The sequence below is a fragment of the Pinus tabuliformis genome, chromosome 6 (genome assembly GCF_031772625.1).
Source record: "Pinus tabuliformis cultivar Carrire ecotype Pingquan chromosome 6, CPIR1, whole genome shotgun sequence".
Classification (NCBI taxonomy): Eukaryota; Viridiplantae; Streptophyta; class Pinopsida; order Pinales; family Pinaceae; genus Pinus; species Pinus tabuliformis.
In genome coordinates, this window is record NC_142292.1 from 974240065 (window position 1) to 974264459 (window position 24395).

General features: G+C 31.2%; 1 protein-coding gene across 1 annotated transcript; it reads right to left on the minus strand.

The window, feature by feature from the left end:
- Positions 1–20011: 20011 nt before the first annotated feature.
- On the minus strand, positions 20012–23837 carry LOC149262245 (protein neprosin-like). The gene is made up of 7 exons (XM_089376235.1): positions 23691–23837; positions 23511–23594; positions 22730–22984; positions 21263–21421; positions 21097–21150; positions 20570–20716; positions 20012–20445 (listed from the first exon to the last, which is right to left on the minus strand). The coding sequence occupies exons 1-7, from the start codon at positions 23835–23837 to the stop codon at positions 20017–20019; spliced, it is 1275 nt and encodes a 424-aa protein (XP_089232361.1). The 3' UTR covers positions 20012–20016.
- Positions 23838–24395: the final 558 nt, after the last annotated feature.

Sequence of the window (24395 nt, forward strand, 5' to 3'; positions counted from 1 at the left end):
TCCCAAATGGTGTAGATATTCCTCCTTGAGCTAGCACTCGAAGTCCACCGAAGGTAGGGTGAAAATATCGCCTGAGAATCTCGTGTGTTGAACAACACTTACATACCTGGCTCAACACCTCAAGCATGCTAGTTAGGTTCGATTAGAAAAGCTTCAAAAGCCCCCAAAATGATGCATCTCTCACTACTTATCCTTGATATCGACCCTACCTTGGTATTTCTCCCTCCAAACGTGTGAGTTTGCTCAAGTGGTGGATATTTAAAAATTGCAAAAACAAACGCAAGAATAAATTGATTTGCATGTCATACTAGAAAGTGTTATTCATGAGGAGTATGGAACTTTAGCTAGATTTTTTTTCCTATGTCTCCATGCTCCCACTCTTTGGCCCATAGGCAAGGATGATATTATAGGTACCTTGCTAGCCTTAATCAATAATTATCTCTTGAACAACCTCAATCAACAATAAGCTTATGAAGAGAGAACATATTACAAGTGTGATTTGAATCAATGTGGGGAGGATAACAACTTTTCCTCTCTGCCACGCACGCTAGACACAATTGAGAGGAACATTACCTAGCTTGCTTTGTGATATGTGACAATTGACTTTATTTTTTCCTATTCACTCGTCCATTTCATATGTAATTATATCCATAATTAGTCATTTTGAGTTCTATTAGATTGTGTTCTAATTTTTTAGGTAAAGTAGATTTCGATGTAATAAATGACTTGACTTTCAATGTATGTGATTGTTTTCTAGTTGAAATTTGATTTATTTTTCAAAATTTTATAGGTGTAGGAGCTATTAGCTAGCATTACCATATTGGAATTTACTATTACAAATATGGAGGAGGAAACCTTTTCTTTGAGCCAAACATTGAGTTAAGAATGCAATGAACAACATCTTCTAGAGTATTGGTTCAAACAAACACCATCATTGTCATCATCAATGTCATTCTCTTCTTTAGACAAGTTAAATGGTCATGCATTTTTATCTTTGTATATCAAAGAAAATAATTGTTTGGGACTCTTATTAATTACCATAATATTCCATTTTTGATTTCTTAGTAGTCTTGTTGGTTCACTTTTTTCTTATGTTTTGTTTTTGCTTTTGCTTGTGTGCTTAATTCAAACATTTTGCACAATGCCTTAATCAACTACAATCCTTATTGGGTTTCTCATTAGGAAGCAATTTTTATTACAACCCAAATCCAATCATAAGTCCTTTCTTCATGTAGAGTCTATGAGTTCAAAACCAAATTTATCTACCAAGGAGCTTTCCAATCGTGTAAGGGCTAGCATTTTTGAAATAATTAGGCTAGAACATTTTTTCATATTTTTCTTTTCATTTTGAGTTGAGATTAAAATTACAAAATGTCACTTTCTCTATTGGTAATAGAAACTTAGATGCCATGTTAGAGTATTAGGTCAAACTACATGTTTTCCTTTTAATTTGAATCGAAATTAAAGTTTCAATAAAGCTAAGTGAGAAATATGATTTTCAAAGTTAATTATTACTATGTTTATGTAGTGAGAAATATGATTTTCAAAGTTAATTAAACTATGTTTATGCAGTGAGAAATATGATTTTCAAAGTTAATTATAACTATGTTTATGTTTATGTTTGATACAAGAGAATTAATAGAAAAAAATACACAATTTTCATAAACACATAAATTATCAATTCTATATACTAAAGGATAAACATTTAATAAAAAGAATTTTAAGAAAAATCTTCGAAAAAATCTCAAATATAATTTCTCAAAATATGGTGGGACTTACGGAAGGTATATTCATTCCTATAATGATTTCTTCTAAGCTTTCACCTATTGCAAGAATCTATCTTCCAAAATCTTTAGAACATAGTATTACTTCTTTATTATGATATTCTAAACTATCATTTGTCTTTTTATTAGCAATAATTTCAATGTGAGTTTCTAAATTACTAAATTTGAAATACTGAAAAAAAAAAAGGAAATTTTGATACTTATAATACCCACAAAAATTGATGTAGAAAAATATTACAAAATATAATTTAATATGGAATTTTTATTTTATTTTTGAAAAACTTAAATACTCTCTCAAAACTTTACACAATTTTAGATTATACACATTACCTTTTTTTATGATTTTTTTTTTTACATAAAATTATTTCTACCTCGTGGACAAATTTACTTATAAAAACATTTATTTAAATCATTCAATAATGCAATACATATATCCCTAATATCAATGTTTGGGCAATATATATTTGAAAATAAAATGTTTCTTTCCTTTGATTTATATTATTAAAGTATATTTTAAAGACAATTCTCATCTCTAAAGTATATTTTTAAGACCATTCCCATCCCTGCATATTTCTTGTATATTGTGTAATTTCCTTTTCTTTCTCGGAGGTGGTATAGTAGGTATGTTACAGGACCATTCTCATCCCTACCAATTTCTTGTATATTGTGCAAATTCCTTCCCTTTGTTTCTCAGAGGTGGTATAGTATGTAGGTTATAAAGTATATTTTTAAGACCATTCCCATCCCTACCTATATCTTGTATATTGTGCAATTTCCTTTTCTTTCTCGGAGGTGGTATAGTAGGTATGTTATAGGACCATTCTCATCCCTACCAATTTCTTGTATATTGTGGAAATTCCTTCTCTTTCTTTATCGGAGGCGATATAGTATGTAGGTTATAGATGTATTTTTATATAGGGAATGCAAAGGTTTTTAACATATAAGCTTAGTGTCTATATTGAAAATTTGAATGTTTTTCACTCATTTTTAATAAAAGATATCAAAATTTCTGTATTTTATTATTTTAAAATAAGTTGAAAAAAATTACCCATCTTTTTAAGCATAGTGGTTGTATAAGAAATTTGAATGTGGTTTTCAATCATATGAAGTGGTATTTTTTTTAACATTTAAATATAATGGATGTATAAGGAATTTGAATTTCATATCTATCCATATATATATTATAGTTAGTTTAAAATAAATTATTAAGTTGAGTTAAATAGTTTTAGTATAATTTCTTTTTAAATAAATTATTAAAATGAATTAAATAGTTTTAATATAATCATTTTTTTAAAATTATTTAATTTTAATATTAGTTTGGAAAAATAATAAGTTAATAAGTATTTTTTTTAAATAAATTATTTAATTTTGATTCATTTTTGAAATAATTTAAATTTTTTGAATTAAATTTTCTTTTAAAATTTTTGACAAAATTCTTAAAAATATTAAAATTTTCAATCATTATAATTCATATTGAATTATTATTAAAAAACAAATTTAATTAAAAATTTAAATATATGTAATTATAATTATATAATTTTTAAATTACATATATTCGATGATTAAAGGGCATTGTGAAAAAAAATGAATTATGTATTAAGAAAATGATATAGTTTAAATATTCTAGAGTTTTAACATTTTTTTTTTTTTTTGGTTCTTTTTCAGCGGTATAATTTTATTTTTCATTTTTGTTTAAAAATATATAATTAAAAATTTAAAAGGATAGTTTGTAATTGCACACTGTAATGACAAAGAATTGGAATTGTATTGAAATTGTAAATTACAATTTGTCAAATTTGCACAATTCTAATGTTTTATAATGTTAAATAATGAAAACAAACATTTTATCAATAATTCTATAATCAGTTTTTAACAAAAAAAAATTATAAAACTTATTCAGAATGCTATATATATATATATATAGATATATATATATATATATATATATATATATATATATATATATATATTTTAATAAAAAAATATAAAACTTATTCCATATATATATGTTTTATATTTTTTTTATTAAAAAGATATATATATATATATATATATATATATATATAGATATAACAAATCATTTAAACAAATAATTGATAAACAACTATTCAAACCCAATAAAAATGTGACCTTAACTATATTGCAAAACTTGATTCATAATCTTGATTAATGTTTAATTGATAAACAATCACTTAGACTTAATATGGAAGAATGTGACATTTAAACAAATAATTGACAAACAAATACTCAAATCCAATAAAATTGTGACCTTAACCATATTCATAATCTTGATTAATGTTAATTGATAAACAACCACTCAGACACAATATGGAAGAATGTGACCTTAACCCTGTTGCAAAAATTGATTCATAATCTTGATTACTACATCAACTGCTCAAATTGATTCATAATCATAATTATATTACATCAACTTCAACTTCCAGGTATGCCCAAACCCAAGAAATCAAAATTATATTTTCTCAAGTTCCTTGCCTTGACGATGGAATCTAACTAAGGTTGGTAGTTAGGCACATTGTTCCCAGGGCCACCATATAAGACGTGAAGCCCTCCAAATTCATCATCGTGTTCAAGAGTAGCGTCATAACATTTGGGCTTGGAGGCCATGATATATTGCTCCCCCTTCATTGCATTCCCACTGTTTTCATAGTAGCATATTTTTCTGATACCAACACTGGATCTCCATCCTCTCTCTGCAAAGTGCCCACTACCCATGTTTTTTATGCTCATAGAAGCTGCACTTGGCTCTAGCTCATCATCTGATCCAGATCTGCCCTTTGATTCGTAAGACACTTCACCCCCATAGACAATAAGAGAAGAGGATTGGTTCAGGCTCCTAAACAACCCAGATGACCAATATCATTCACCATTAAATACCACGTTGGTGCTCCATCATTTTCAGATTGATCATTGGTTAGCCACAACCTCATAAAACTGAGTGAATAAGGGTTTGGAATCCTAATTAATAATTAACTAGAGATTTGAAGAGGAAAATACAGTATTAGAAACATATGAGATTTTACATAGTAATTGGATTGTTATAGGTAGCTCATATTGGTTTGGATCAAGATAATGAGTTGCATTTAGAGGTTTTCCTTGAAGATCGAAGTCATTTGATACAACAAATACAAGACAGTAGGTATTGTAGCATCCCATATCTTAGTATCTAACTGCCTCTGATATTTATCAGAGAAAAAGAATGGTTTATTCAAAGGAATTTATGAGTAAGCCATATAACCCTTCACAAAATGTATAACTAAAATTGATAAGTTTATGGAAAAAACTTTAAAAAATATCTGACAAACTTTCAAATACCCAATAAATAAATAAATAGAATAGAAAGAGAAAGATATATGGTTGACTAATTGGGTGTAGAATAGAGGATGATAGTGTGTATTATTAAGGCACTTCTCAGTGTAAAGGTCACCTTTTGGAAACTATATGAGCAAAAAACCAGCTATATTAAGGATTGATGTGACCGAGGAGGAGTGCGATCCCAAGTTTGTTAGTATCACTAAAAGCCTAATAAACTTATAGTCCAGTAGATGAAAAATTTGGGCTCATAGTCACCATATCTCATAGAATGGACTTGTTTCCAAATTTTATGTTAACCAATAATGATCGGTAACAATACCTTTAGAGCAAATTTAAAGATTGAATCCAGTAGTAAATTAAATAAGAAAAAGGTTGGTGCAACCTACATGGCTTCAATGGATTTAGTTCGATTTTTTGCATTGACCCACACTTGGCTCAAACTAAAATGGCCATCTTGTGCAATGTAGGGATTCCAAATACTATCGGCGACACTTGTTTCAACCACCGCCTCCTCAAAGGTAAACTCCACATCAACATACTATTAATCCATTCCAAATAGTAAGCAACCATGAATCACAATCGAATACCCAAATATTGCCACAAATTTGATTTTCATGTTATCATTATTAACTCAATCTATTATAAATTCAACTGTAAAAACATTAATTTTGTTGTTGGAAACTGAGAATCCCTCTTTTCAAAACAAATATTGATTATAAACAATGTTATTGTATAAAAAAAAATATTGATTATAAACAATGATATTGTATCCTTATCCTTTTTTTTGATGTTTTCAGATCAAGATTTTCTTAACAAAAATTGCAAAAAATACAATAAATCAAGAAGCATTAGAATTTTGATTAATAATGTATATTATTTAAATAAGTATATAGATAAAATGTTACCATAGAATGCAATTTTAATTCTAATTAATGATGTATATTATTTAAATAAGTATATAGATAAAATGTTAGCATAAAATCCAATTCAAAATAAAATTTAAATAAACGATAAATGATTTTAAAAAAAATATTATTTATATATTTATTAAGGTAAAAAATTAGTAATTGAGTATATTGATAAAGTACTCTTTGGATAATGGTCATTGGTTAAAAACTTATAAATATTTTATTTATCTAAACTCAAACAAAGCTTGGTTAAGTTAGATATTATCACAGAACAATATAATTCTAAATTCCCACAATTAACTTGTAATTTTCAATTCTTACAGTTAGCTTTCATATTTAGCCAAATTTGAACATGAAACTTAATAAAGATTAAACCCCATACATCAACAAATTTACTCAAATATGATTCTATCAATTTTACGGTATAAACAAATAAGACTATTCCATTCTATATACATGCTATGTGAGATGTGGTGAGCTCATTGCCAACAAGAGTATGAACGTTTCCATGAGGAGGTGGAGGAGATTTCTTGATGTAACCAGACACCTCCCATTCTTGATGTAAGAAGAGACACCTCCCATTTTGAGCACTTCCTCCTTCTTTACCTCCTTGAAGGCCAACGTATGAGGAGGACATGATGATGAGTGTGTATTCAGACCCAACGCTTTCATGGCCAAGCTGTTATTCAACCTTTCATGGCTGCCTTTGTCTCCATCCCTTTTTAAGGATCTTGACCTCCCCTGGATGGCCAAGAAAATTAAACATCAAACTACTGCTATGGATAAGGTTCAATTAGACAATTTTTATCTTTGTTTTTTATGAGCATCTTGTCAATTTAGATTTGGCTAATGGAAATCACAATTCACTATTGCTCTGGATAAGTTACAATCAAATTGGAATTTAAAATCTTATCAAAAGCAGAAGTAAAAATTGTTTGATGTGGATAAGTTGCCATCAAATTTGAATTTAAAAGCTTATAAAAGGAAAAAGAAAAAATTATTTGATGGTGGGATAGATTGTAGATTTTGTTCAATATTTGAGAGATTTGATGCATAAAAGAAAAATCAATCTTGTTTTATTTCCAAATTCCAAAATTTACCCAATTGAACAGATTTCCAAAATACTTTGATGCAATCTAATTATCCTCAAGCAAATTTTACTGATAAAAATCATAATTTAGTATATTCATAATTCCTTTTATAGGAGGTGCTCAACTTGTACAGATTGCTTTCTATAATCCTTATATAACCAAACCTTCAATTTCTGAAAAATTCAAGAGATTGGTCAGGATGGACATTGAGAAAATCGTTGTGTGCTATATCTATGAGATTCTCATATATGAAATAATAACCGTAAAATTGCATTGGATTTCAAATAACACTATGCATGAGAGGAGACTTATATCCACTTGGGTTTCATAGATATGGGTGTTATTCTCCATTCCTGTCCCTAATTTTGGGGTTATATTGGTTTATTCATGAAATCCTAATTTCCTGTTTTTGATATTATCATGTTTAAACTTGGCTTCATTATAAGTAATATTTTTGAATTTCTTTTAAATTTTGGCCTTTTTAGACCTGTAGCAAGATTGAAAATGGTATCAATAAATTTTATTATTGTAACCAGATAAAAAGGAAAAACATAATCTTTGCATGAATTTGTTGAAATGGACCTCTAAAAAGGTCTTCCTAAAGAGATTTAGTAAAGTGCAAGGGAATATGTTTGGAAACCAAAACCAGACTACACGCATGTCAACATTTGTTACACAACTTGTTTCTTGTTGGGCACACAATCCCTTATAAAAGGAAACATTTCCAACAAAAATATACTTTGTGAGATGGTGCTAAGGAAGAATACTATATCATGAGCAAGAACTCCCCTTTTATTAGCCCTAAAAAATCTAACAAATAATAAATTTGTTGTTTAGGTAATGGACTTAGAATAAGGAAGGTTTCACCTCACCCACCGCTACACATCATTGTTCTGCGGCCGCCTGCTTGATTATAAGAAATCACCCTCAAGGCACGAAATCAAATATTTAGCTAAATAAAAATGTGAATTATCAACCCCAACGGGACATAGACGAACCCCCCTCAATCGGGCCTCGACCGAGGTAGGCCCCCCTACCCAATAAATAACTTAGGTTTCTCTTTCCAACAACATCTTCATGAAATGGGATTATATTTATATCCGACCCTCATCTTTTGGTTCTTCTTCTGAGGCAACCCAAACATACTTCATTGTATGGTGCGAAGGGAGAATACATCTCTAGGACTCCCTGTTGATTATCCATGAAATATATTTTGTGGGATGGTGATAAGGAAGAATCCTAATTCATGAGCAACGAATCCCCTTTGATTAGCCATGTTCCACAATGGATTGGGAATTTTCACCCTCGATGATGACATCGATTTCATAATTAAGTTCTTTGTGTGAAACTCTCATCCTCCTTCATTGAAGAAAATTCCTGATCCTTCTTTAGTTTAGGTAGACTTATTGTAGCCCACCCTTTAGCTTCAATTAAGTTTGGTTGATTAGGTTGAAGAGAAAGAAGAAGCATAGGTGGTGGAGAAAGAACCATAGTAAAAGATTTTGGAATCCTTGTTTGTGGATCCAATCATGGTAAAGGGAAACACCAAGATCTAGTAACACTTATCCACGACTAAAAGGAGAAATACATGAAAATAGTCGGAAGAAAAAATAACACTCCATATTTATAGTAAATAATGACCAAAAGTCAACATCAAAACATATTCTACACAAGTATAATTTCTCCACTCTTTTATGTTTATAGTTTGTTTACCATTCTAGAAATGCATTTTTTCTACCCTAGTAATATATTTGATTTGATTACCACTTTGGATAGGTGTCTTTGCTAAATAAAACTTATTGTTCTTTCATTTGGTTCATTTTTTTGTTTTGGTGCCCTTGTTTCAAGCTACTCAAAAAATACTATTATAATCAAGGTTGCTAAATTAGAATCTTAATTTTTAGTGAAAAGCACTTCATGCAATTTCATGGTGGAGTAACTCTAATATTGGTAGGTTGTAATTATGTTCTTTTCTTTATTTGTTTTCCTTAAGCATGTCATAACTATGGTTGATTTGTTTTGATTTTTCTTACTTTTCAAAAAGTTGGTATGCATTTTTTGTATCAATCTTTATGTTAACATGCATGTGCAGGGATCCGAAGAGGCAGACATTAAAATCACAACACGTGCCCTTATCATTGGAATTTATGATGAACTGGTAACTCCAGGTGAATCAATATGATTGTGGAGAGTCTTGGCAATTATGTTATTCACCAAGGCATCTAATTGCCACTTAGTCCTCATTTATAATGTTGTATTAGACACTATATTTTTTTTTATTGTTTAACATAATTTATTTCAATTGAGTTCTTTCTAGTCTTTGGGCATTGGTAATTGTCCCTAAGCCTAGTCATCAGTAATGAGGTATACATATATATATTTTGTAAAGAGCATATTTGGTGTGTAAAACAATGTTGAGGTGCTCCATCAAGGAGTCATGTACCTTATTCATTATAGCTAAGGTTTATGGAGCTTTAGTGAGATATTTGAATTTGTCATTTGTGTAGCCTTGTTTCTTCATTTCCATTAAATCAACAACTTGTTGCTTTATTCACATTGTATGACTTTAGTATTTTTCTTCTTTTTTTCCTTAATTGACAAGTTATTTGGATATTAATTTGATATTAATATAATATTCCATTGCACTTTTATCACTTTCAAAGTATTCTGAAATAGTCATTGACATTTTCTATGTAGCTTTGATGGGCATTATAAGATAAAACAATCTATATTAAAAAAAATAGTCTATTTTTTTGAGGATGAGACCATAAATTGTTTAGACAAATACTTTTCCTAGAAGTTGGATTATAGAAATAAATCTTGATAGAAATAGTTGAGTTCATTGCTCACCAAATGCAAGAGTTAAGAGAAAATTTTCCTAACAATACATACATGTAACATGAGCACAAGATGTAAATGTGATACAAGTTTCATGTTTAAAGATTAAGAAAAAGCATTGACACCTATATCTTGGCTTAAAGTGAATAAAAAAATGAAAACATATATCTTGCAAATATTCCATAGAATATTTATCAATTACAGTTTAGTGGTAATTATTAATAATTAGTAATTCTCTTATACATTTATTCTTTTAATTTATCTCTATCATTAATGGATTGAATTTCAATAATTAATAAGACGATTGAGTTGAGCTTATGTCTCAAATATGTTAGAAGATTCTTTTTTACACTATTTATTTAATCATAAAGTGTTGTAAGGAAGAGTTTCTATACTATTTGGCAACTATGGCCCATATCTTCTGATTGCTTGCACAACCAAACAAAATATTTTAGATTTCATCCTCATACACTAAAAAAATATTTTAGTGTTTCATCCTCATACACTAAATTTTTTTTATAGGCCTATAGCTCTAGCAAGGAATTAAAAGGTTTAAAATATTTTTATGGGCAAATGGCATTTATGGATTGAAATTGTTTCCAAACCCTCTTAAAGAGTCTTATGGATCGAATACATCTTTTTGTCTTTTTTTAATGTACTCAACTCTTAATCATTGGAATATGTATCTTTTGGAATATCTTTATTCCATGCTCTAGTTCAACTATATTGATTGTATCACAATTTTAATAAGGCTGGACAATACTCACAATATACTAAAAATTTACTACACAAATAAAATACTATTAAATTATAAATTAGTTTAGTTTGAAATAATTCATATATATAATCTAAATGCTTTCTCATATCGCATGGGAATGATGATTCAACTTATATTCTATTTGTTAGGACTTTTGACTTAATTTTTGGATAATAGGGTAAAGATTAAATCTACACTAAAAAAGAATTATTATTATTGTGATATGTTTTTTAATGGTTCTATTTCAAAGGGATGTAAGGAGATAAGAAGTGTTTAGAATAATTATAAGTAATTATTATTTGTAATGGGGTAAGAAGTGTTTAGAACAATTATAAGTAGTTATTATTATGTTTCTGGTATCATTGTAAGTGTTTTTGTTATTTGAGTGGTTATTTACTGGGGCCTTACACTATTAATTTTGCCTTACACTATTAATTTTGTTATTCATATTGATGAATAAAAAACATTTTATTTGGTAGATGAATAAAAAACATTTTATTTGGTAGTGATAGTGTGGAGCTTGTTTAGTTTTGGGAAACCAAAGTGTAATGAGTATCTTTCATTATTTATTTATTTAAAATCATGTTTTATAATGGTATTTTTCCTCCATTTCATTAGTAGGTGAATTACAATGTTACCAATCAAAAAGTGTTACAATAATGTGAAGTAATGGTTGAATGGAATTAATCACTATGCAAATGAGAATGTCAACAAGTTGCTTATTAGAAAAATTGTGGATTTGACTACTAACAGAGTAATTTATTATGATTTGGAAAGGTAATGTTTTTTTTGTAAATTGATTAAAAAAAATACATTAAGATATATCAGGAAGTTATAGACTTCATATAGCTTCTTCAACATTTCTGGTATCACACACTTGAATTGAACAAGGTTTTTTTCCACGGATTTGGAAAGGTAATGTTAAGGCCAAGTGTTTTTTCCAAGGATTTGGAAAGGTAATGTTAAGGCCAAGTGGTTTTGGAACTATTTGCATTACTATATGTAACTTCATTATATACACTGTCTTATTTGACTTGATCAAGATTTCAATATGAGTGTGACTTCAAGATATTGGTGCTTGATTTCTTGTTAATCATGATAATACAGTCGTTAGTGTTCTTGAGTGTTGCATTGGCTTCTAGATCCATTTGTGTTATTATCAAACGTTGTTTTTTTGCTATTTTTTACAGTCTAGAATTTCTCTTGATATGCTTGGTTGGTTTTAGGCTTCAAGGAATTTACAAAAAGATCGAAATTCTATTTTTGGAGATAAGTGCAAAGAATGCAACTAATGTGGAAGATTTCATGATCATGGCTGTTGGGATCAAGAGTAGGTGCAATTTTTTCTAATGGTGTTTTCCAACATTTAATAAGATCATATATATTATATGGCAAAAAATCCTCACAATGGAGCTTTTACGACAAAACTAGGTTATGAAACATACATCGAATCACATATCCAAAGCATGGTGGTGGGATTCTCTATAAAAACCCCTATCAAATGAAAAATTACCTTATGGCTCATCTTAAACAGAAAATTTCTCACTTGAGAAAACCTCATAAAATGAGATTGGATTGGGCCCAACATATGTGTCCTTTGCAATCTGATGTTGAGACTACTTCTCATTTATTTATTTTCTACCCCACTACAGTGCAAGTGATTGATAAAGTCTCAACCGAGCTGGCATTATCTCTGTCATGGTCAAAGGAAAATATAACATAGTGTTACAAAGCATGGAGAGAACTAACTCTGCCACTCTCTACACGACCTTCCAAGACATTCTTTTCAACTCCATTTGGTGGTCTAGGAACAATATTATTTTTTCCTCCACTACCATCCCTTCAAACATCAAATTAAAGTTGATCACAAAAATATGTAGGGATTTCAAGTCAGAGCCCAAATCACAAAATCCTTATGTTGCTTCTGGACTATACAATGCCCCGACCTTTCTTCAATGAGCTCCCAAGGATAAAGTTGACATTGTTTTATACTTCAATCATTCATACTATTTACAAGTCATGTATGCCCTAGGTCCTGGTATAAACAATTGAGAGATATTTATCATCTTAAGGACTCTTATCTCTGTAGCCTCTTTAAAATAGGACAGGAAACTTTAGATACTGGGAGATTCAAAAATTCCTATTGGTTAGACAAAAAAACATGATCACTGTGGATAACATTTTTTTACAACATATCTTTTTGAACTTACCAGAAGCATTTACAAATTAGGAATGACTCTCTTTCAACTATATTATCAAAGAATTGAATACTCTTGTTAACTCCCTTTCCAAGGAAGCTTTGGAAATATGTCGTCATGTTTTATGAATGTCTCAGAATTCATAAATCAGAAGGAGACAGACCATATGGACTTTCACCTATGATTACACCATTCCATAAGCTAATTATTTGTATGGTTTTGGTTGTTTTTTTTTTTTCCTATATGTAATCATTATGATCTTTATGTAAACCTCTTCATAGGAAGGAATCATCTCTGGATCTGTAGAACATGCTCTCAGTCTGGAAAGGAAAATCTCTTCCCTTTTTTTTTCAAAATATGTATATTCTATAATGTGAATATAATTTTTTTTCCTTACGGAAAAAAAATAAATTATAAAATGAGTTAAGTGATATTAATATATATCGTTTGTCAAGTTGTCTGTGTCCTCTAAAGATAACTATAGACTTAACTTTTGGCTTGAGAAACCATGACCTAGGGGCACCTAACCTATCAAAATCATCTGGGGATTGCATTTGGCCTGGGCCACACTAGCCCTTAACATCACTGAATTTTTTCCCACGGAGTTTCGAACCATTGACCTTCATATCATGGAGTGACTTAACAATACACTCCATCATCGTCTATTTTATATCTTGTGGTATATATATCTTCTTCTTCTTCTTCTTTTTTATTTTTTATATAGCCTATTTTATGTTTGAAATTATTTTTTATGGTTATAAATATTAAAATTTGTGTATTTTAAATCATTTTTTTAAAATTAAATTTTAAAATAAGTTGTAAGATGATTTTAAATGACTTTGATTCTCATAAATTTGCCGCTGGGAGGGGGCGAGGGGGGGAATTCCATTTGGTTGGGCTTGATGCCATTACTAAAGGGAAGGAGATTAGCGGATGAGGCATTCTGGACTTGAGGGTTTTTGGATGGGCGTTATTAACAAAAAATCTATGGAGAGATTTTGATTTGTAAACCATCATGGATATTCCACTGGAAAGTTCATCACAACAAATATGATAATATTATATTAAAAATATGAGATTTTACATTATTACAATTTTATTAAAACTTTAAGAAATGTAGATTTAACTGTAATTAGTGCATGCATGGGCATGGAATTTTTGCAGAAAAGTAGACAACGAAAAAATAAGCACACATAGGCACACACAAAACATAAGACATGCTCTCTTGGAAACCCTTTCGGGAGAAAACCCAACTGGAAGGTGCAGTTGCTCTGCTCTCTTTCTTTGTCTAGAAATATGGATGAATGTACAAAGAAGTAATCCCTGTGGCCCGTGGGCTGTTACAATGCACAGATCCTCTCTGTGTGCTCTACCTCCTATTTCTCCTGACTATATTTTCTTAGCTATGGAACAAAATGCTCTCGAAAGAATGAAATGTCTCTTCCTCTTAGTGGCCCAGTTATAACACAACCCGATAGCCTACTAGTGGTTAATTTTGCCGACATCAACTCTTAACTAGAGTTACAATATAGACTCTTCTAGAGTCATTTACATCATAATCACGTCGCTAGCCCCTTTTCCATGAATAATGGGGGCTGACATGACTTCCTCTCGAACTATAGGTGTGAAAACAAGAATGTCAACTTTTGACTAAAATAAATTTTGCATACAAACTCCGATTGACGTGCTTCTTGCGCTGTTGGAAATGTCTCTAGGTGTAGAATAGCATGAAATGGTGTGAAGTTAAAGTGACAAAGTTTTACCCCCCAAAAAACGCCGTTTGATGTCTCAAAATTCTCCTAAAAGGTTTCAGACCCCATTTTTGCCAAACTGGGTCCCGCCGGTAAAAATGGTCATGTGCGCTGATTCCTCCACTTTTTCCACTCCAAATGCATCATGATGGATGAAAAACAATATAATGATCCAATCCAAATCAACTTTCTTTGGTAAAGGTATATGGTAGGATATAATATATGTTGAATACTTGAAGCGCAGATCACTATTGGAATGGTACAGGCGTGATGAGGTTGGAATGAAGAACAAACCTTATATATGGTAAAGTTTAAGGTCAGAAGATGGTTCCTCGATAATCTACATCTGTCTTATGGTAAGGCGACAAAATCCTAATGGGGATTAACATAATACAAGGGGTAAGCAATTTACAAAATTTACCTGTTGGTGTTATTGATGCATTACATGCAAAAATATTTTTCTTTCTTGACCAGGCTATTGGACATAGGAATGACACTTACCTTTACCCATCTTGGAAGGATGCTATGGAGGTTGGATTTTCTGGTACAAATGCAAACTTCTGGAACCATTTCATTAATGATCTTCAGTTGGTTGGTCTTGTTAGGAAGGCTTGAGGTGATGTTTTAGTCTGGAACGAAGCCTGATGTAATGGATATATGGTGGTTTCAAACATATATAGATATATTTCTTGCAAGGTCAATCCCTTGAATGATAAATGTTGGTATAGGAAGGTATGGAGTTGGGACATGTCTCTGAAAATTATTATTCTCTGTTGGTTAGCATGGAAAATAGAATTCTTACCTGGGACAATGTTGGTAAAAGAGGCTTCCTTTGCCTGGGTAGGTGTTATTTTTTAGGGAGTCTCAGGATAATGTCTATCATATTTTTTTACAATGTCCCTTTTCTCCGGCGGTGTGGGCGAGCGTCCTGAATTATCTCCAACTTCTTTCTATCTAGCCTTTCTCCTCGCTTTAAACTTGTTATCAATGGTCGTCCACCAAACAAGGGGAGTACAAGACTATCCCTCTTTACATTTCCTGGGAGATATGGTGTGTAAGAAATTATTTGATTTTGGAAGATAGGCCCATAAATATGACTAGGATTTGTACAAACATACAAATTTGGCTAGCAATTGGGAGGAGTCTTAAACATGCTGACAAGATTCCTAGGTTGATGACAAATCATATGCAGGTCGAGTTTCTCGTTGGCTTCTTCGATGGTGTATCTAAATATGGTAGATGTGGATGTGGGACTTGTTGAGGATCAATCCACAAGTTCAATTTCTTTTCTTCTGTTATGGCGGAGAGGGCACAAACTCTAGAGCAAAGCTTTTGTCCCTCTAGGGGCTTTTGTATTTTGCTAGGAGACATTGTCTGGAGTGGATTACAATCTATGGAGACTCCATATCCATTATTGATGGGGTCACTAGGAGGTCCAACTTTTCACGTCCCAATCTGGTCAACTAACTGGATCACATTGATATGTTAAAACAATCCTTTGCTGACATCTCTTTCAAGCATGTTTACAGGGATTAAGCAACATGGCAAATGGGTTATCAAAGAAAGGTTTGTTAACGACTCTAGGTATATTACATTACAAGCTTAGATTTGAGGATGTGGTGCTAGAAGAGGGCAATATTTCCCTATGTTGAATACTCTTGCAGCGTCAGGTGTACTTTTTGGATGCCTAAGTCTAAACTTAGGAAATTAAAATAATTAAAGGGTATTAATTAAACTGGGGTGAAACTTCTAGAAGAAGACGAGGATGAAGTCAAAATGATCTTAGCCATTGATTAAGATCTAATCTAGGCTGTTGATTGATCAACAAGAAGATTATAAAAAGAGGCTTGATGGGCATTTGGAAGATACATTGGGTGATAGATCAGAGATTGATTTTCAAGAGAGCAGCGTAGTGGTTGTCGGAGAAGGTGATCAAGGATATTTCTTGCAGTGAGGGAAACAACCTTAAGTGTTCTGTTGTTGCATTTTTGTTTTTTGAATTGTGTTTTTCTTGATTGGGTAAAAAATATTTGTAATATGATCAACCATTTTAGATATTTGGTTCTGCTGTTGCATTTTTGTTTTTTGGACTGTTTTTCCTGATTGGGTAAAAAATATTTGCAATATGATCAACCATTTTAGATATTTGGTTTGACTACACTGGTAAGATGGTGGAAAAGTATGATTTTCCCTTTTTATTGAGACCTATGTATCTTTCTGGTGGAGATGGAGGATTAAGACTTTACTTATAGATCACATATCTGAATGAAATATGTATAGGTTTTCCTCTGAAGTAAAAAAATATAAAATTGATTTAGAGAAAAGAATATATTAATAAGGAAATATTTTCCTTTTGTAAATAGAGAATTTCCTATTATGTCAAAATATTACATCTTTGATTATATTTTTTCAAAATCCCAACGGTCTCACTCTTACCAGATTTATTGGCCAATAGGTGAATATCAACACAAATAATTAGCTGCTAAAACAACCTTATTAAGTGATACCAAATGACCATTATGAGTCATAGGAGTTGATGGGAGCAGGGTGGTCATGAAGAGGCCATGTGATGGAGGAAGTCTAAATCACAATGCACATGCTTCTCCATATGAGCCAACCTTCCTTTAAAGTGCTCCAGTTTCTCTTGTATTCACCATTGCCCCCTCTGCATGCCATCTAAACAATCTTGTTCTCACCAGTCCAAGTTGATGTGGCATTGCTAACTGGGCTACACCAGGAAAAACCTTACACACAAAACTACTGCCAACAAGCCCCCAAATATCAACAAAGCCAATGTCGCGAACCCCCTCGCTTTGAAAGAAGCACACAGGAAATAACAATGGGTCGAGGCCCAGTGTGTTCATATAATACCTGAGGAAATGTTCAGAGCCTACCCAACTACAACCTAATCTCCAGAAAAACACCAACACAAATATGATATAATGCCACTCGCATAAGTAATAGACCAAAGACTACAAGTCACAAGACTCGACCCCAGAACCCCAATTAAACCTAAGACTATCCCAACAACCATTCAATCTTTCGAATGCATAGACAGTAGGTAAAATTGCCCAGGTTCAAACTCGACTAAGCCCGCGACCGAGACAACAGGGCAGGAATAGTCCTCAAATCCCACCCCAATATCTGCAAAGAATGTGACTCGAAATGCCCCACAACAATCTCGACCAACCGAGGGAGAGAACTGATATATACCCCTTCGACCAAGCCCCTCAGACCACTAACATAACAATTGAATCTCAATAAACCAACCCCAACACAGATGCTTAATATTACCAGAATTAACAATTAGAATCTGGAGCTCCTGAAGAAATAGATTACTACCGAAATCACTGAGAACTATGGAATAAAACCGAGCATTAAAATTATAATTCCATACCTTCCGTCTGGCCAGAAAGTTCTTGGTCAAATCTGTCAGGCGTTCCAACTTGTAACAGACACCGATCACTCTGCAACCTCAACAATCCCCTGATACAAAATCAAGTGGAAAACCATTATGTCGGGGCCTCAGATATACTACCATTAGGGCAACTTACCACATCCCTGGCTCCCCAAGCTCCAGAGCTAGACTCCGTGACACTATGCTCTGCCCACAAGCACTGCAATCCTTCTCTAACTTGGCCTCCTGCTTAGTTAAAGAAAGTCCACCTCACATATCTTCACACTGCAATCCTTCTCTAACTTGGCCTCCTGCTTAGTTAAAGAAAGTCCACCTCACATATCTTCACATCCCATACCCCCTTAACGACTGTAAATCTCGCCAACGACCGCCCCTGAATGCAACGCCAGGACTATAACCTTAACCATCGTAGCTTCGCCTAAATGCAACATCACTTGCATTGAGGGGGAATTGAATTCACACAGGGCTACATGTCAGTGAGTTGCCACATCACCCTTCTTAGCTGCCGAGGTGGTCAGTGGGGTAGTGGGAACCCGCAGTGATCCCTTAGTTGCCAAGATCCGTGGCCCCCATCAGGAATAAGGAAATACTTTTTTAGTTAATAATATATATTTTTTTAATTAATTTATTTATTTGAAAATTTTGATGAATTTTTTGTTTTAATCAAAATTTTAAGTAATAATTACAATGACAGATGCTCTTTAATTCACTATAGAAGGGATGTCGTAATGATTTGTTGTTTCTTGTCCTCTCTGGTAAACATAAAGTACACAAAAATAAAATAAAAATAAAAGTAAAATTAAATACAAAGATTAATGTATTGTAAAGTATATGATCCATCAAAATAAAAAAGCAAAACATAAAAATAAAAATAATCCTATAAAAAAAGACTCATGGTATTCATGTGGAATATGGCTTATTTAAAAGGAGAAATTAAACCATCTTAGATCCATCTTAACTCTATATTTACCAAGTAATAAGAGGGTTCAAATCTTTTTCACTATAAAAGAGATTTACATCTCAAGAATTTGATCCATCTCGATACTTAATGTGGATTTAAGATGGTAATTAATATAGAATTATTATTTTAAAATTAATAGTAAATTATTATTTAAAAAAATGAATTATATATATATATATATATATATATATATATTATATATAAAATTAGTAATTGTAATTAATAATTTTTATAATATATATGATCATAGTTTTGGTAAGAGCAAGTTGAAAAATAATGATTTACATATTAAAAAAAGATGGTGTAGTCTGAATATTGGAGCTGTATGTCGATATGTGTGTCTGTTTTTTTAATGACGTTAGGTGTGTCTATTTATGGTTTTCTTGGGCATATAATATTGATAAACCATAGTATTCTAAGAGAGCCTTTTTACAAAATAAGGATTTTCATGATAAAGTGGAGGTGAATCTTCATGGTCCAATATGTTGTTACATGTTTTTTAAAATGTATATGTGTTTTTAATTTAAAATAAAGATAATATAATTAATTTCTATGTTTTTTTTCTTTAATTTAGCAATATGAAATATATCATAAAATACATATTTTAATGCTTCTCATGTATTGATGCATTTCTACATTGATACATCATTTAACTTATATGGGTGCGCTAACTTTTTATTATACATGTATTTGCTAAATATCTTTAAAAAAACACTATAATTACAAATTATAATTAATAATTGCTAAAAGCACGTATTCAAATAATAATGGCTAAAATTACATATTGAAATTATTGGGATTACACACTTTAAATATTCAAAAATGTCTTCAGATCAAGCTTTCAAACCAGTTAGTGTGATTAATCTATGTAATATAAATTGAATATACAATTTAAAAATAAATTCATAATCCTAATTATCACATCTACATTGAGGTAAACCCAATATTCACGATTATAATTTGCGGCTTGATCAAATCTAATCAATTTGGCAGTCAGGCGCATCGCTTCCGGGGCCACCATAGAAGATGTGAAGCCCTCCAAAGCCATCATCCCTTTCAGCCGTGACATTATAGCATTTGGGCTTGGACGCCCTGAGATACTGCTTCCCATCCACTGCATTTGCACTGTTTCCGTAGAAGTGTATTTGTCTGATACTAGCACTGGACCTCCATCTTCCTTCTGGAAAGTGCCCACTGCCCATGTCTGTTCTACTCATAGAAGCTGCATTTGGCTCTAGCTTAGACTCATCTGATCCAAATCTGCCCTTTGATTCATACGACACTTCACCCCCATAGACTATAAGAGAAGAGGATTGGCTCAGGCTGCTGAACAACTCAGATGGCCAGTATCCTACCACCTTATCATTCACAATCAAATACCATGCTGGTCCTCCATTACTTTCAGACTGATAATTGGTTAACCACAACCTCATGAAACTAAGTCAATAAGGGTTTGGAATCCTAATTAATAATTAACTAGATATTTGAAAAGGAAAATACAATATTGAAAACATATGAGATTTTACATACTAATTGGATTGTTATGGGTAGCTCGTATTGGTCTGGATCAAGATACCGAGTTGCCTTCAGAGGTTTTCCTTGAAGATCGAAGTCATTCAATACAACAAATCCAGGACAATAGGTATTGTAACATCCTGTACCTTGGTATCTGTCTGCCTGTGATATTTATCAGAGAAAAATAAGAGTTTAGTCAAAGGAATTCATGAGTAGATCATATAACCCTTCACCGAATGTATAACTAAAATTGATAAGTTTATGAAAAACACTCTTAAAAAAAATTTGACAAAATTTCAAATACCCAATAAATAGAAGAAAAATAGATATATGGTTGGGTCATGGTCTAGAATGGTGATAGGGTATATTGTGAAGGCATCCCAATGATTGTTTCAAGCCACACGTTAGCGGTATATTCATCTCAAAACTCACATAAACTATCAAATAAGAAATATATATAGCTAAAAGCGGTATATTCATCTCAAAACTCACATAAACTATCAAATAAGAAATATGTATAGCTAAAAGCCTAATAAGCTTACAGTCCAGTAGATGAAAAATCTTGGCTCATAGTCACCATATCTCACAGGATGAACCTATTTCCAAAATATATGTTAAACAATAATGATCAATAACAATGCCTTTATGGAAAATATAAAGATTTGATGTAGTAGTACATTAAATAAAAAAATGGATGCTGCAACCTACATGCCATCCAGCTTCAATGGATTCAGTTCGATTCTTTTCACTGACCCACACTTGGCTCAAACTAAAATGACCATCTTCTGTAACGAAGGGCTTCCAAATACTATTGGCAGCACTTGTTTCAACCACTGCCTCTTCAAATGTAAACTCCACAACAGCATGCTATTCATCCATTCCAAAGAGTAAGCAATCATGAATCATATTTGAATCCTCAAATATTGATAGATGTTGGATTTTCTTGTTATAACATTTAATTGTAAATATATTGTTAGTTCAATTGTAAAAACACTATTCATCCATTCCAAATAGTAAGCAACCATGAATCATAATCAAATCCTCAAATATTGCCACATATTTGATTTTCATGTTATAACATTTACTTGTAGATTTATTGTTAGTTCAACTGTAAACACACTATTTATCCATTCCAAACACTAAGCAACCATGAATCATAATCAAATCTTCAAATATTCCCACATATTTGATTTTCATGTTATAACATTTAATTGTAAATCTATTGCTAGTTAAACTATAAATTCATTAATTGAGGAGTTGGAAATTGAGAATCTTTCTTTCTAAAACAAATGTTGATTATAAACCATAATAGTGTATCCATACTTTTTTAATATTTATAAATCAAAATTTCCTTTATTTTTTTTAACAAAAATTAAAGTAAAATAAATAAAAAACATTAGAATTTTAATTAATAATCTGTATTATTTAAAAATTCTTAACAAAAATTAAAGTAAAATAAATAAAAAAAACATTAAATTTTAATTAATAATATGTATTATTTAAACAAATAATTATATAAAGACAGACATTACAATTTAAAATAAAAGTTAAATAAATAATAAACTAAATATTCTTAAATATTATTTATATATTTATTAGCGATAACAAATTAATAACTCTTTATATTGACCAGGTGCTTTTTGCATTATATATTTATTAGCTATATTTTTTTTTAATAATTCTCTATATTGATAAGGTGCTTTTTGCATAATTATTGTTGATTGAGATAAAATGTATTGGGATAAAAAATTAATAATGGGAAATATTAATAAGGTATATTTTTTCATATTGTTGATTTGAGATAAAATGTATTGGGATAAAAAATTAATAATGGGAAATATTAATAAGATATAATAATGATTATTGGTTTAAAATGCATAAATATTTCACCTATATAACCTTAAACAAAACTTTGTTGAATTTGTTAAATTATTTAGATATTATGATATTATGACAGAATAGTGTATTTCTAAATTCTCACAATTGAACTTCTCTGTTAAATTTAAATATCATAACAAAATAATGTGATTTTCAATTTTTACCATTGACTTTCATATTTAATAACTCTCCATAAAATCTGAACAGGAAACTTAATAAAGATTAAACCCCTCATAAATATTATTCTATAAATTCTGCACTATAAATAACTAAAACTATTCCATTCTATATACATACTTCGTGAGATGTGGCCAGCTCATTGCCAACAAGAGTATGAACATTGCCACGAGGAGGTGGAGGAGATTTCTTGATGTAATTAGAGACACCTCCCATTCTCAGCACGTCCTCCTTCTTTACCTCCCTGAAGGCCAATGTGTGAGGAGGACATGATGATGAGTGCGTATTCTGACCCAACGCTTTCATGGCCAAGCTGTTATTCAACCTGGCATGGCTGCCTTTGTTTCCATCCCGTTTTAAGGATTTTGATTTTTTCTACATGGCCAAGAAAATTAAACATCAAACTACAAATTACTGCTCTGGATATGTAGATGGTTTAATCAAACATCTAGATGGTTTAATCAAACAAATTTATTACTATATTTGAAACTCGATAAAAAAAACTAATGATGTGATTAATCCAGAAAAATAATCTACACAAAAAATAAGATAAATCATGAACTCAAAAACAAAATGAATCACAAAAACTTAAAATCAAAAATTTATTACTAATTTGTTAATTTAGATTTAGTTAATAAAAATCACAAATATTTATTACTGATTTGTTAATTTAGATTTCCCTAATAAAAATCACAATTCACTATATTTCATAGTTCCTTTTATAAGAGGCTCTCTACTCATCCAGATTCTTCAATATAATCCTTATAGAACCAAACCTTCCAATTCTGAAAAATTCAACAGATTGATCAAGATGAACGCTGTGAAAATCGTTGTGTGCTATATCTATGAGAAGTCTCATATTGAAAGGAATAACAGTAAAAAATTGTATTGGATTTCATACAATACTATGCGAAAGGCGAGGTTGTGATCTCAACGATAACTGGTCCTCCAATCTCACACATAAAATGGTATCTCCATCTTCGTCCTGATCATAAAAATTACAGGGGGGAGTTAGTTAAATTCATGTAAATCAGAGTAGCAAAATGCAAATTATATATATATCAGAAAACCAAGAGCTAACCTTGTATTTATGGACTGCGGGTGAATTTACATATTTCAGAAACTCGTCGACACTCATGTCATCGTATTCAAGTGACTGGATTGCTCCCACAAATATTGAAAAAAGGAAGTTGGCAGCATAAATGTAGAACAGCTTATCTGATTGCATGATGAATTTGCAAAATACAAACATCAAAATCTGAATATGAGAATGAGTTTGATGGCCATCAGAGGTGAAGAAACCTTCATTTAAAAGAATTAATTTTGCGTGAGTGAGTCACGTGAGGGGTGCATGCTCAACTAAAACTCTCGTACCCTGAAATTAGATGTGACACACATAGAGGAAAGGAAAGGAAAGTTGTGAATGGGTAGGAGATATCATCGACCTTTTGCAGGTGAAGAGTGGTATGCATTGCGAACCAGAGCCTTGACCTACTCATGTTGCACAAATTTGAATGGAGAGAGAAGGGTCATCAACATAGCCATTACTACAGTACAGAGACCTACCATGAACTTAACTGGATTGCCTGATTCTAGAATGGGGCGAATAAGAGTGGGGCGGTTGGTCGAATTACAATTTCTACGAGAAGCATGGAAACATTCGTTACTTTGCTAGCATGTGGCTGAGATGGGTGGATTTGTTGGATTTATATAGCAATGTTTTATGAAGTTGGAAATATATATATATAAATAAATTAGGGAGATACATATTTGTTGTTGTTGTTTT

Bases quoted from the DNA above. Each gene is read 5' to 3' on its own strand.
- LOC149262245 (XM_089376235.1), bottom strand. From the start codon at position 23,837: ATGCAATCAGATAAGCTGTTCTACATTTATGCTGCCAACTTCCTTTTT. The intron at 23,595-23,690 runs GTTAGCTCTTGG...TTTTATGATCAG, and splicing joins CCGCAGTCCATAAATACAAG to GACGAAGATGGAGATACCAT. The intron at 21,151-21,262 runs GTAGGTTGCAGC...TTTTGGAAATAG, and splicing joins CCATTGAAGCTGGATGGCAT to GTTCATCCTGTGAGATATGG.